Source organism: Zeus faber, assembly GCF_960531495.2.
Source record: "Zeus faber genome assembly, chromosome: 1".
Taxonomy (NCBI): Eukaryota; Metazoa; Chordata; class Actinopteri; order Zeiformes; family Zeidae; genus Zeus; species Zeus faber.
Window position 1 is genome coordinate 44,527,411 of NC_137193.1, and position 15,574 is coordinate 44,542,984.

Sequence of the window (15,574 nt, forward strand, 5' to 3'; positions counted from 1 at the left end):
TTCTCACTCAACTCATCGCTAACCAGAATGTGTATGTGTGTGTGTGTGTGTGTGTGTGTGTGTGTGTGTGTGTGTGTGTATGCTTATACCGTTCATAATAATTTGTGGATATTGATGTTTGAATAGATGAATGTATGTCCACACACAGCTTTGTGTGTGTGAAATGACAGGAGAGAGAGTGAAAAACACAAGATATCATGTTATGTCAATTTGAGCTTGATTCTCTCTGTCTGGTGTGTGTGTGTGTGTGTGTGTGTGTGTGTGTGTGTGTGTGTGTGTGTGTGTGTGTGTGTGCTTTTAGGATCCTGGCTAAAGCAGGAGCTCACATGAACATACCCGTAGACCTGAGGACGCTGAGGGCGGTGCGAGTACTGAGGCCGCTCAAACTAGTGTCAGGCATCCCAAGTGAGTACTTTACTGTATGTGAGGCTTGTAATGTTTTTATCCATAATTAATTTGTATTGCCTTTTTAAGAAGAAGAGGATAATCACCAACAGTGAAAACATCAACCATATGTACGAGGTTTTTCCAAAAAAACACAAACCAACAATATGGGAATAACAGTTATAACACTCACAAAGATAATTGAATATAAAATGGAATTTTGTTTTATGCACATGCACATTTGATATACTGCCCCTCGCACTAACTATTCATGAGATTATCTCTGCATATACTTCTTTCTAGATGTGATTACCCTGTATCTTAAACATTTGCTGCTTAAAAGTTGTCATTAACCTGCAGGAGACAATAAAGTGTCATCTAAGAGATAATTATATGTAATAATTCTAATCGAAGAAAATATGAAAATAAATTACTGTTGAATAAAAGAGCATATCTCCTTGTGAGTTTCATTGATAAGGATGGACATTTTGAGCACTAACTGTACTCTGATTAGTTCCTCTACGCTGTTGTCTGTTTGTTTCTAGGTTTACAGATTGTCCTGAAGTCCATCATGAAAGCAATGGTTCCTCTGCTGCAGATCGGCCTGCTGCTCTTCTTTGCCATACTCATGTTCGCCATCATCGGCCTTGAGTTCTACAGCGGCAAGCTGCACCACACCTGCAACCCCCAACCAGGGATACTGGGTAGGAGCTACTAGTGATACCACAAAATGATGTATACTGCAGCTCCATAGGTGATGTTTCCATACATACACGCACGCACGCACACATGCACGCACGCAGGCACATACGCACGCACATACGCACACATACATACATACATACATACATACATACATACATACATACATACACACACATATACAAACATACATACATACATACAGTACATAGATACATACATACATACATACATACATACGTAAGCACATAGTATACACAAGGAAGCACACATACAAACATTTGTACAAATTACCAGCTTCAATAATGTGAATTTGTTGATACAGTGGTGTATGCTTACTGTTCATTTTTGAGGTTTATTGCCATTCTGTTTACTGTTTAAATTTTAAGTTTATATTTTAGGTTATATTTTACTTGTTTTATCATTTAGTTTAGTGTCTAATGTCATATTTTCTTGTGCACAGTTTACTGTTTTTTCACATTTTTCCATATATTGTCATTTTGTTTTTTATATCTTTTATTCCATTTCTTCATTATTATTGCCTATTTTTCATGCAAGCTGTTGCTGACGCTGCAATTTCCCTCCTGGAATGAATAAGATACAAGATAAGATAACATAATATGGATATATACTGTATACACATACAGTATATATACACGCATACAGTATATGCATATACTGTATTTGTCAATATGCTTGCTTTTTGTGTGCACGTGTGTGTGTTTAAGCGATAGTGCTGATGTCATCGCACACTAACAATGGGTGTCGCAGGCTGCACCTGCCTTGATCAAACTGACCTTGCCTCTTGTCCAGTATAATCAAACACAACAATGCAGCGTGCCACAACAACACGTTGTGCCGTCCTGCTCGTCATTAACCTTCTGTGGCCGTCACTCCAGCGAATCTGCCCCTGGATTGATTGAAGTTTGTGTTTTCGCCATCACAAGATGATTGGGTTACAATTCTCATCTGTGCTTTGTTTTTTCCCCCCTGTTCCCCCAGTTGTTTATTTAGTATTTAAATATCCTTCTCATCTGACATTTATATTCCGTTCTATTATTCTAACAGAGATTGGGACATGGCGGTGTCGTTTATGGCTCTGACAAATATTACATTTTAATCCACATACTGTATACTACAAAGGGACTCCTGTGATTGTTATTGCTGTGGTCATATAGGAGCATATGGCTGAGAGCAATAAAGATTTTGTTTGTGTCTTCCCGGCCTGTGTGTGTTTTCAGTTCGAATAAAATTGCTTTGTGTGTTTTGATATCACATTCCAATATTAAAGAAACTTCTCTGGGTTTAACCTTCACATCAATCATTCGTCCATTTTCATTCCTTGTTTCTGTTGGGGGTAAAGAGACACTGGAGCCTCGCTTCAGGCAGCGAAAGGTCCCAATTCACCTTAAGATGAGAAAAACACTGAAACTCCAGATACAGTAGGAGCCTAATCATCTCGAATCAAACCTTTACGTTTTTATTTCGTTCTTGGGTCTGGTCAGAAAATGAGACGGTGGACTCGTCGGAGTCTGAGTTCCCCTGTGGCGTGCGGCGGTGTCCAGATAAATATGACTGCAGTGGCACCTGGATCGGCCCCAACGATGGCATCACGCAGTTCGACAACATCCTGTTCGCGGTGCTCACGGTCTTCCAGTGCATCACCATGGAAGGCTGGACGACCGTGCTCTACAATGTAAGCCACAAATACACACAATTATATATATATATATAGAAGTTTGTTGGTATCTAAATATGTTATAGTGTATAATATTATTTGTAATAATATACTGTATATATAAGGAAATCTACATATATATATTTTTTTTTTTTACATTTGGGACATCGTAGTTTAACACTGACGGTAATCTGGGAAATCCATTTGTAGATTATCTGATTGAGGATGGGCCATTATTTTTTTGTCCTTAACCATCATAACTCTGAATATTGTTTTAAGCCTATTAATTTCACTGAGGTGATTTCAAATATAGAAAATAAATTTAATTTAATTAAATTAAAAAAGAAGAACATTATATTTGTATTATTTGTATCCATGTATTCACAATGTCTTGTCCAGTAGGTCTGGAATGGACTGTAGTAATAATGGCTTTATTTTGCAATGCAGTAATTCTTCCCCCAGTGCTACAATGAAAGTATCTACTGGTGCAGAATACGTTCGCTGTGCTCCATGTCTTCTCTCCTCTTTCTTTTAGGCCAGAGCAGAACATGTCTCATGCCCGTGATGTCTCTGTTTAGTGCCTTAGCTTGTCCCCTGGCAGATGACTCTTAATAGTCAGCCAAACACAGACATTTATTTCTAATCAAAATGGGTCTTTGGAAAACATCTTTGGATTGGATTTCCATGATTGTGGTCAGAGGTGATTTTTTCTGACCAGAAATAATCTGTTCTCTAAGCCAATGTGTGTATTGGGCTGGCTGTTGGTTCGCCTCCAGTCTTCCTGCAATTAATCTGAGTTTTCAACAGCCTGGAAATTAGATTAACATTTTTGTTGTTTCAGGCCAACGATGCCTTGGGCCCCACATGGAACTGGCTCTACTTCATCCCCCTCATCATCATCGGTTCATTCTTTGTGCTTAACTTAGTGCTGGGAGTGCTCTCTGGGTGAGTTCACACTTAAAGCGCTATTTTATTATTCTTATATGTCAATTCATATTCCCTTTTCACATGTGATGTAGTCCGTCAAAATGATTTTCACGTTAATTCAACATTCATCAGCTATGAGATTTGTCCCGAATAGGCACAAGCTTCATACAGCTTCAAAATGAATACCTTTAGGTGCCTATTGTGGGAGGCTCTACCAACATACCCCCACCGCCCGACTTAGTGCCAACTAGCACTTCTCTGACCACTGGACCGGATCTGGAGCACCCTTTCGAGTTAAATCAGACGAAGGACAGATTAGCTCCAAAAAGTTGGGTACAAACCTCCTTAAGTAGTTGGCAAGCCCTAAGAACTGCTTCAATTCCTACTAGGTCTTGGTTCTCGGTGTGTTTGCATCCGTAGCGGCTTTATTAAGCTGCAGTCAGGCCTTCACCCAAGCGATATCCCAGATACTGTATCACCCTCCACCCCATTGCAAACTTCTTTGGGTTAGTGGTGGGCTCCCAGGTGTCGCTGTGAGTGATGACATTGTCTAGGTAAGCTGCAGTGTATGCTACATGCGGACGCAGGACGTGGCCCATGAGTCTCTGAAAGGTCACCGAACAACCCGAATGAAAGTGTGCAAATGTAACGCACCGCAGCAAAACCCGCTATCTGCAGGAGCAGCCAAATAAGTTGAAAAAACCTTTCCAGAAGGAAAATTAGATTTGTGTTCCTTTGTGGGTTTTTTTTTATCTCTCAACGTATTTTCAAAACCAATTTGATTCGTAAACTTGCATTCTTTTCCTTAAAGCAACCGTCCAGGTAAAGATCATTCCTCCATATTCCATGTGATGTGAAGTCACAATGTGAAACTGTTTTTATAGATTTCAACCTTTAAACCATAATACTTTTACACACACACTGAAGCATCATTGTGGAGGGGGTATATCCCAACGTATACCAACGAAGAAGTCATGCTGACGTCACTTCCGTGAACAAGCCGAGGATCCGGTTTCACTTTTCAGTGAAAACTTTCATCTCCGTGTTGTTATGGATTATGAGAAGTGGGTGGCGGAAGATCTAAACCATATCGCGGACCTTAATCTGACCAGTGTGATAGACACTTGTCACATAGTCAGTAAGCAGGGCATACTGGACTTCATTTTACGCGATGATAGTCAGTTCTCAGACAGCAATGCAGAGAACAACAGTGATGCTGAAACTGATACCGCCGTTATCCCGGACTTGGAGAACATTTCAAACAGCCGATTTCAGCTTGAATGTGACGATGAAATGGAATATTTTCAAGAACCACCGGAGGAGACCAACAACCACCCGTTGTTGTTACAACGGATGAAGTTGATGACGTGATGAGGTCCATTGAGGATGGTGATGGAGATTATGAACAAGTAGTAATGCACAAGATTCTCAAGTCTACCTTCAATTGCAGGCAAGAGCCTTTTGTGGTCATAAGGCGGTTTGTAGAGGTCAATTATGAGATTGAACATTCTGACAAGCAGGGGTGATGCAGATTTATCATCTGAACCTTTTAAAAGAAGGGAGGGAGGGGGCATCTGCAGCTCTGGCCATAACAGTTATTGAGCGGGATGAGTTGGGTCCGGAGGTTCCAAAGGTGGCCAATCACACCACGGCCCTGTCACACCCCCTATGGGTCCTGGGACCCAGGTATGGCAAACCCCTGATTATTGTCCTCTGGAGCGGACTCGGCACCTCCTCCTCCCTGTGGCGCTCCTGCCTCCCAGAAACTGCGGTAGTGCTATGGCGGCACCTCCTCAGGGAGACCCTGAGCCTGGGGCCGGGAGTTTTGCGGAGGAAGTGCTCCTCAAGCTTGGCGAGTCGCTTCTCCGAGTCCTTGATCAGGCGGCACCTGTGGGAGTCTACCCACTGGTAGGGGTTTAGGGAGGGAGACAGAGTCTTTCTGCATTGGGGCACTGACATGGCATGAGTTTTTATAACAGAGAGGAACAGAAAAGCTTGCTGGCCCAAACGATAAGCAATAACAATAATAATAATAGCAATCAGTCGGGCGCAGGAGGAATGACCGCTTCTCCAGGTCCAGGGCAGCTGACGAGCCCCGATCCCCCTCTAAAAGACAGACAAACATTAAAAAAGCGCCCTGCCCCAAATCCAACCAATCAGGCAATAATTTGGCCGATTCGGGAAGGCTGTGCAGCCGCAGGAAGGCAGCCCTGCAGCCACAGCTAAACCACGACCCTTGGTCCACCACACCTATAATGTCCCATTGGTCTATCGTAGTCTATGTGTTTTTCCTCACTCCCCTCTGTTTGGGAAGCAGTGTGTTTATTACACCCAAATCTCTATTTTGCATTTTTGTTGTCTGTGTTTGCCATGTTGGCTTTCACAATGTTATCTCTAGTGCCAACATACATTTACACCAATCGATCTGAACGGCTTTCAGGCTGGTTTGCTGACTGACTATCTCTCTGAGAGGCTGACACCGAACAAGACAGCATATCCTTATTTACTACGCTGCCAACTGCGTGACAGGCCGCTGTCGAGCCTAGCGGCTTTGTCTCCTCCACGGTGTCAGAGTCCATAGAAGTGAATGAGTTTAGCAGGAAAGGTTAATCCACCGTCATTATCTGCACAGAGAGAGGGATGAGATTCCCTCCCTCCCCTCCCCTGTCCTTTGTCTGCTCAAGGCTTTCTCTCTCTCTCTCTCTCTCTCTCTCTCTCTCTATCTCTCTCTCTCGCCCTCCTCTTTTACCATGCCATCCCTCTCTCTCTCTAGTTGTACGCCCTTCTCTGCTCTCCCTTTTCTTTCCCTTTTCCTTGTCTTCTTTCTCTGTTCTTACTCCTCTCCTCCTCTCCTCTCCTCCCCTTAACTCTTCTCTTGTCTTCTCTCCTCTCCTTCTACCTCTCCTTTTTCTCCTCCCCTCTCCTCCCTCTCCTGTCACCCCTCTCGCCTCATCTTTCTCTTCTCCTCTCTCTTATCCTCTCTCGCCTCCTCCTCCTCTCCTCTCCTCTCCTCTCCTCTCCTCTCCTCTCCTGGCCCTTCCCTCTTCCTGTTGAATGATGAGACAAGGTCAGTTCTTGACAACAATGGCTCCCTGCCTCACAGCAGATTATTAATCTAAATGCACTCACTCTTATAAATTCCAATGAGATCAGAAATAAATGATTGCACTGTTGGGTTTTGTTTTCTGCAGGGAGTTTGCCAAGGAAAGGGAACGGGTGGAGAATCGACGGGCCTTCATGAAGCTCCGGCGCCAGCAGCAGATTGAGAGGGAGCTGAACGGCTACCGGGCCTGGATTGATAGAGCAGGTGCCATTACGGCCTCTCACTTGGGGTCACTGGGAATTTATTAGAAAAGGATTTTTGATTGGAAAAACCAACACAAATCCATCAAGGGGTTGATGATATTAATTATGTATAACTCTAAATACACAGAAATAAAAAACGAATTGTGTCTGTTGTAAAATAATTATTAATAACAAGAATACAATATAAGAAATATATTTTATTTCATTTTCATGCAACACTATTTTCACCATTTAGTCAACAGTTGTATTCGACAAGAGCAGTTTTCTGATAAAAAAAGTTGAAATTGTTTCCATAATTGAATGATATAATTCATCACTTTATCAATATAATAACAGTGAATTCTAAATACACAAACGCATACTTTAATTTGAAATTGCAAACCCCTGTGAACATCAGTTTATGTCCTTCCTATTTTTTTTATAGTGAATTTCCCTCCCAATGAACCATTTTATTTCACCAAACTGAAACACCATAGAAAAAAGCTCATTGTCAAGTCAAGGACTCATATATATAAATATATATGAGTGTCCGATATATATATATATTGAACATTGTTATTCCTCAGTTTGTCTGAACCCCATTCATCAAATGTTTGTGTTTCCAGAGGAGGTTATGCTCGCTGAGGAGAATAAAAATTCGGGACCTTCTGCTCTGGATGGTAAGAGATGAAACCCCTGCTGCTTCTGCTTCGCCTGGCCAGTGTCCTCTATCTGCGCTCAGACTTCTAATCTATTTTATCGAATCTATCTATCTAATCTAATTTATGATGGTATGTTTAATATCTATTGCAAATCTGATTTTTATGTGTAGATCATTTGGTTATAGGCTATTGTATGTACAGTATTTTTGTATCGTGACTGTTCGGTCGACCATGTCTTTTAATTTTATAACTTTTTCTTCACATACAATATCTTTCAGATCACGATTCTATAGGAAATAAAGTGGTAGTCAAGGTTGTTAAGGCTAATGATTCTATTAATATTCAATTCCTGTTTATCTATGCTGTTATTGTTTATCCCAGAGGAACATACATGAAATTAAATCTTCAAACCTCGAATATCTTTTCCGTAACTGTAGCCGTACAATTTCCATCCATTTTCTACCAGAAACAAAAAAGTTATTCTGTTCCATCACAGCAATTGTTCATGTCAATCCAAAGCGCTGTTAAAGATATTGGTCGATTTTTCAACACGCCGCGCACGATAAGCACCGACTGTGAACCTCTCATCTCTAGTCTGACCTTTTGTTTCCAGCGAACCAACAGGGTTTTGTTTTTATTAAATGTTGATTGATTGACAGCTCTCAGGAGGCTCCCAGAGTGTAGTGCAGGTGGTAACTATGGTGAGAACCGTCTTTTTGCACGGCTACCACGCACGACCTCCACCGCACAATGTGACTCAGACACACCCACACGCGATGCAACGCAAAATGCATTCAAATTCAAATAATTCAACACACATGCATGACCTTCTGATAAGATGTTCAACAAATAGTTTCCTATCCCATGAAAATGAAGGGTAGTGTTACCCATCAAGGCTAAAATAAACATCTGTGCCCTCGTGCTGAATATCAAAAAATCCCCAGTAGAAGTAGAAGCAGACGCGGCAGCAGGCTCAACTTGTAATGGAAATAAATGCAGTGATTCTAATAGCTTTAATTAAAAAGAAAAGCGGCACATGCTGTTGCCTTAGCAACCACTGGGCTGAAATAGCAGCTGTGTGTGTGTGTGTGTGTGTGTGTGCGTGCGTGCGTGCGTGCGTGCGTGCGTGCGTGCGTGCGTGCGTGCGTGCGTGCGTGCGTGCGTGCGTGCGTGCATGAATGCATGCATGAATGCATGGGTGTGTCCATGTTCAGGTTGATAAGACACCATGTTCCTTCCTTTAGCAAACGCACCCTGTCCGCACCTTTGTTTGTGTGTGCTTTTGTGTTTGTGTGTTTGATCGGTGCCTTATTCAAAAAAGTGTCCGAGCAAATATTGACATCTCTAAATGATCAAAGGAGGGAGGGAGGAGGGGTAGGATGGGTGAAAGACATGAACTTTCAGCGAGAATGTATTTTAGTAGAGACAGTCAGGTATGCCTGCACCGCACTGCACTGCACTGAATGGGAATGATGTGACAACCAGGAAGCATGGCCTGCAAGTCGCCCGTCACTCAGCATGGTGTTGTCGTATTGAGATGTTGTCGCACAGTAACAGCAGATGGTTTGCGCTCAAATTCAAAATATCACGATACTAAGATCGAGTGATCATTTTTGACGTCATTTAAACAATGGGGCTGATGAGCTAAAGACTTTCCTTTTGGCTAAAACTTTGCTCCCGCTGTGTCTTCATTAACTCCTTCATCAGTTTTCTGAGACACCAGATGTGCTTAGCGCTGACTTAGTAACTGTGAGGTTGACTCTGAGGTGGCAACACATTGGGAAATCCTTTGGGCAAAGCAGGTATGCACCAGTGCGACCAGCAAAAGATGACTACTTTATATGTGTGTATGAATCTATTTATTTTGTCTTACCCATATTCAATATGTTTGTATGTGATCACAGAAAAACACAAATGCTGGAGGAACTGCTTTACCCAAAACAAGTGCTGAAGTGTATCATGACCTTTGTACTGTACTCCATCTATCTCGTATAATAAATAGAATAATCACAACTTTCATTAAAGGAATGATCACGGATCTTAGATAACAATAATGGATTTGTTATTTATTATAATTATTTGTAACTGAGTAGTAAATTATGAGAAACTTCCCTGATTTGTAATTGTATACTTTCATATCTTGTTTGATCATCTTTTTTTTTTTTTTTTGTTTTGGTAACACTTTTTGTTTATTTAAATAACGCCTTTTTGTACACAGTTTTCATCACGTTTTGGAGTAATGGGATTATTAATGATGTACTTCTCAGATGCAAATATTTGTAGTACGATAACTTGTTAATTAATTGTCATCTAATTCATCACAAACTATTCATTTTTTCATACATGCAAACAGGCATTATCCTCAAGTGTGACAAAATATTGTTCCTTAAGATTTTTGTACTGAACTGTTTGAAGCTGCACATTCAGAGTCGTCTGTGTTTAAAAACACTCCATCCACAGTGATAAAGCGAGCCACCACCATCAAGAGGAGAGGGATGGACATGGTGCGCGGGGACCCGTCGGAGGAGGAGCAGTACGGAGACATTTCCTCTGTGGGTGAGTGTCTGAAGGCTCGGGAAAAAAAGCAAAACACTCGGTGTGCAATCGACCAAAGCCACATGTTCCGATGTTGTTTTACACCTGGAAGGACGAGTGTTACAGAGTCACTAAACACAAAATTTAAAAAAGCAGCCCTACTGCAGTCGTTGTTTGTTTGAGGAGGTCGTTTATGTGGTATTCCCAAATCCATATCATTTATTTGTTTATTAATTTTATTTGTTTTTATATTATTTTTTGCTGCTGCGACACCCGAATTTCCCCACGGGATAATTAAAGTTTTATCTTATCTTGTCTTGTCTTATCATTTTTATAAGCATGCTCAACAATAGTGTTGCTGGTGCATTGTTTAACACAAAGTTAACAAAGGTACTTGTACTTTGTTACTGTGCATATCTATATTTTTTACAATCAATCCTCAATGCTCAATACTCCTCAATCCTTAATTCTCAATAATCAATACTTCAAACACTGTCATGTTAATTTAGTTTCAAAAAAAAGAGGGGGGTTTATATTTCAAAAGCAAGATTTGGTTTTCCCTCCAGCTTTTACCTATGACACCGCATGAATATTTTTTTAGTAAATCAGGATAGCTATATCAGAACTCTGAATATGACGATATGTACTGAAATACTTTTAATACTTTAAGTACAAGTACTAAGTTCTTTTGTAATTTTTCTTATATACTATTAATTGCTAATATGTATCTTTCTCTTGGCTCTCATTCTGATCTCTATCATGATTGTCCATGTAACTCCACCACCTCTCTCTCTCTGTCGCTCTCCATTACCGCCAGGCGTTGCCATGACCAGAGCCAGCACCAGGAGTTCTAAGCGAGGTCCCATGACATATTTCCGTCGTAAGGAGCGGCTCTTGCGCATCTCCATCCGCCGCATGGTGAAGACGCACACGTTCTACTGGACGGTGCTCGGCCTCGTGGCACTGAACACACTGTGCGTGGCCATCGTGCACCACAACCAGCCGCTCTGGCTCTCCACCTTCCTGTGTGAGTTGCACCTCCTTTCAGCTCCGCACGTCCTGTGGTTGGAGGGTCACGTGGGCAGTGGGACATGCTCAGGAACATATGCACAGCAATTTTTACCTCTTCATTATAAAATTTTGTATTGTGTTACCACTTTGAAAGACATTCCTAAGACAGTCCTGTATTTTAGAAGGGCATTCTGCATTTTATCATAATTTATATATTTTATGATTTATATCGACTAAAGATTTTTGACCTGCTGTTTTCAAGGCAATGTGTGATGTCAGCCTTGACAAACATGCAATGAAAAGTAGGATATGTATCTTTCAAATGTCAGGAAAGTGAAAGGCAAAGGTTACATACAGATACTTGCATAGAAATGTACTCGAGAACAAGGTCTATCCTGTATTTCCTCTTGTATCCCAATCCACTGAGACAGGATGTGGTGTCTGGACTTAAACATGTGGAGGGGGATGGGGATGCCATTCTACCTCTCTAACAAGCCATTTGAAAGTTCCACCTCCAGAGACCAGTGTGACTGTATTTTTCCGCCCTGCGTGTCGTTGTATCTAGTGTGTTTGTGCTGATGTTTAGTCACTGTGGCTCCAGACTATGCAGAGTTCCTGTTCCTCGCCCTGTTCCTGATCGAGATGTTCCTGAAGATGTATAGCCTGGGACCTCGCCTCTACTTCCATTCCTCCTTCAACTGCTTTGATTTCAGCGTCAGTTCTCCCTCTCGCTCTCTCATTCCCTCTATGTTGCAACAGCAATGCTAAAAATATGCAAAATCAGTTTGTGTCACCCGTGGGTGTGTTTACACATTAGAAGCTTCTTTATCTGAAGCCTTTTGAGGAAAATGATATGTACAATTGTTGGAGCATCAATGAATAGACATACAATAGACATACAATAGACATACCCTCCAGAAACAATTCTATCAGTATTTGCTTGTTTACGTACAGTTGGATCCATAAAGATAAATAATATGATATATATATATATATATATATATATATATATATATATATATATATATATATATATATATATATATATAAAACATGAGCCTGCGCGTCCTGTCAGTTGCATTAAAGTGGTTTTCAATTTGTATTTGGCATTTAGCATTGCAAAGTAACTCACCATCATAGCCGGTGGGGAAAGGGGAAAAAGATAAGTTAGTTTGGTGACCCATAAGTGCAGAAGTGAAGTTTTGTTCTGTACTTCTGTATTGGAACGGACGTACAGGTGATGATGGGAAGCATCTTCGAGGTGCTTTGGGGTTTCTTCAGGCCCGGGACCTCATTTGGTATCAGTGTCCTGCGTGCCCTCCGTCTGCTCAGGATCTTCAAAATCACCAAGTGAGTCCCACCGTGGAACCCTGTAACGACAACGTTTCCTTGCTTTACCTTACACATTATTCCACTAGAGCTTGCCATTAATACAATATTTGCCCTTGTTCCTTTTTTCGTCGTATTGTACTTGTCAAGGTACTGGGCCTCTCTGAGGAACCTGGTAGTTTCTCTGATGAACTCCATGAAATCTATCATCTCCCTCATCTTCCTCCTCTTCCTCTTCATCGTGGTCTTTGCGCTCCTCGGCATGCAGCTCTTCGGGGGGAGGTAACCTTAAATACAGATACAGGAATGTTTTTATTGTCTATGTAAGTATGTTCCCTTTTTTCAACACTGATTGCACATTTGAATGATGTTTAAATCTGTCTGGAGCCTGGAAATTACAATTTAATTTCCTAAACAGGGACAGTAAAATATAGAATAAAATTGAATTAATTAGCAATAAATGTAATGGCATTGAACTGAATTGATCTAAATGTAATTTATCCGAGGAGATTTATTTAGTCCAAGGGGAAATTCCCTTAGAAATGTTGCTTTCCTCCAGAAAATCGGGTATATACGTATCTACTAAGGGCCAACATCTACACATTGATTTACACGAAATTGGGCTGTAATGAAGCTTAGGCAATAGATTCACACAAATACGTAGGTGTGAATTCAAATAAAGGTGCTTCCATTAATTTTCTAAATCCTAATTGTAGACCCCAAATCCATTTCCAGCCCTGTGTGTGTGTGTGTGTGTGTGTGTGTGTGTGTGTTCCTATTTTCCACAAAACGACTCTCCCGCAGTTGGCTTCTGCTAGAATCAAATATTTACCAACAAGAGGTTATTCTTTTCACACCTACCAATTTTTGTGTTCTCCTTGAATTGAAGGCTCTTTCTGTGGAATTGTCACTTCAGTAAAGGCCAAGCGAGGCAGACAAGCTTGGCTTTGTGTTTGAACAGACCTCCAGATAGAACGCTGAGCCGCACGGAAAATTGAGCCGCACGGAAAAAACTCCATCAGCCTGCCAGCCGGAGGAAGAGGAGAATCTATGTGTTTCACAGAGAGAAAATAATCGGAGATCCAACACCTGCCTCGTGTGTCATGTGCTTCTCCCAGGTTCATCTTTGAAGACTACACTCCCACCAACTTTGATACCTTTCCTGCCGCCATCATGACTGTCTTTCAGGTTTGTCTCTCTAATCCTGTTTGAAATTTGCTGTAGTAAACTAATCCCACACAGTCAAGTAGGAAGTACATTTACAGAAAAACGGGAAAGAATGACTCTAAAATTTGAAATGAAAATTTCCATTGTTATTCAGCGCCGTGTTTTCTTTGTGTCTGCATATTAGGCTATTTCCCATTGGATACAGGGCAAACTGGGCTATTTGTGTGTGTGTGTGCGTTCTCCCAGATCCTGACTGGGGAGGACTGGAATGAGGTGATGTACAATGGGATTCGCTCCCAGGGGGGCGTTAAGTCGGGCATGTGGTCTTCCATCTATTTCATTGTGCTCACCCTGTTTGGAAACTGTATCCTTCTTCATGACGTCTCACAGCAAAACACAAGTTCAGACTCAAAACTCAACTCAACTGCCCACACACAATCAAGTGTGTGATCCAGTCATCATTTACAGTAACTTGACGTATATTCAAATGGTTTCCTGTTGGATAAATCTGTTTTCATGTACATGTCAGGGGTTATGCACTCCTTACGTGTCCGTGTTTATGTGAACTTAATCAGGACATAAAGCCACATCTGTTGAGCAAAGTTATATTGACATGAAAATACCATTCATTTGTATTTGGACCAATAGCGATAATACCTACCTATATTATCTACCTCATTGAGAAAGAAAGATTATTGTAATGAAGTGAAAGCAGAGATATTCAGATGCTTGTGATTTTTTTTGCCTATTATCCGTGTGTGTCCTTACCAGCAATGACCAGACACTCTGCTGAATGTCTTCTTGGCCATCGCAGTGGATAACCTTGCCAACGCACAAGAACTGACCAAGGTGAAGAAAAACAATATTAATGACCCGCTGCAGATTTTTTTATTTTCTTAAGAGTCAGCATGTCTGATTCCCTTAACAATATTTGAGGTGTTACATTTTATAGTAATTTGCTTTTCTGCTCTGACCTGCTTTAAACAATGTTGTTTTGTTCCAGATATTTTCAAAATCCCGCTTAGCTCTGTGGGGTCTAATTTTCTCTCATTTTTAGCAGGTTGTTGCCCCATTGATGTGATATTTTTGTGCTGATTTTCGTGTCAGTTGTTCTTTCCTGACATTTTTTAATTTTGGCTGGTTCATATGTATATCTATTTTTTTCAAGGTATTTCCCAAGGTACTTTCACTTTTGGAGAACTTCATACGCTGCTGGAAGTATTTGTGAAATTCGGGTTGATTAGTTGTATCATCGACTCATGAATATTCTATTGAATCTCAGACTGTTGTCTCTCCTCTCTTATCACCCCCTCCTCCTCTGAGCCTTCTCTACCCTTCTCCTCTTCTTCACCCCATCTCCCCTACTCTCAATCCTCCTCATCCTCTCCTCTGCCCAGGATGAAGAGGAGGCAGAGGCAGCATTTAATCAGAAGCACGCCCTGCAGAAGGCTAAGGAGGTCGGACCCATGTCCTCCCTCATGTCTTCAGAGTAAGTGTTGTATGTGCAGCCACTCACCTCGCCTGGCCTCCTTCTCCATCTCTCTCTTCCTCATTACCTCCCTTCCTCTCTCCCTCCCTCCCCCGGGGAATATCTATTTAACATTACCTAGGGCCACTAACCCTGAGCAGGAACGACGGTAGCCTCTGGGCAAATGGCAACACTATGGCTTGATGCAGCCGTTTTGCTCGCTGCTGGAATGCGTCACGCGGGCAGAACAGTCAGGGGTGGTATCCTCGGGTCAAACGTTTAGACCAGTTGTAAAGGGTTGGAACCAGAATCGGACTCTTCTATTTTTTAACGTCAATAGATTGTGCAGATCCATCCGGGTGGTGACTGGGGTTTCCACAAGAGTGGTATTGATGCTTCTGCTCTGACAGGTCTACTATCTCCGCT

At 41.5% G+C, this 15,574-nt stretch overlaps 1 protein-coding gene across 1 annotated transcript in view; it reads left to right on the top strand.

The window, feature by feature from the left end:
* Positions 1-15,574, top strand: part of cacna1ea (calcium channel, voltage-dependent, R type, alpha 1E subunit a) — a gene marked incomplete at both ends in the record, with an annotated part of 104,782 nt that overhangs the window by 64,283 nt on the left and 24,925 nt on the right. The window contains 16 exons of the mRNA XM_079996616.1: positions 302-405; positions 930-1,088; positions 2,592-2,782; positions 3,606-3,709; positions 6,883-6,998; positions 7,603-7,656; positions 8,298-8,339; positions 10,099-10,194; positions 10,991-11,200; positions 11,786-11,898; positions 12,422-12,534; positions 12,664-12,795; positions 13,632-13,701; positions 13,927-14,044; positions 14,462-14,529; positions 15,078-15,169. Of these exons, the coding sequence (XP_079852742.1) occupies positions 302-405; positions 930-1,088; positions 2,592-2,782; positions 3,606-3,709; positions 6,883-6,998; positions 7,603-7,656; positions 8,298-8,339; positions 10,099-10,194; positions 10,991-11,200; positions 11,786-11,898; positions 12,422-12,534; positions 12,664-12,795; positions 13,632-13,701; positions 13,927-14,044; positions 14,462-14,529; positions 15,078-15,169 (1,782 nt within the window). The remainder of the gene's footprint in view (positions 1-301; positions 406-929; positions 1,089-2,591; positions 2,783-3,605; positions 3,710-6,882; positions 6,999-7,602; positions 7,657-8,297; positions 8,340-10,098; positions 10,195-10,990; positions 11,201-11,785; positions 11,899-12,421; positions 12,535-12,663; positions 12,796-13,631; positions 13,702-13,926; positions 14,045-14,461; positions 14,530-15,077; positions 15,170-15,574) is intronic.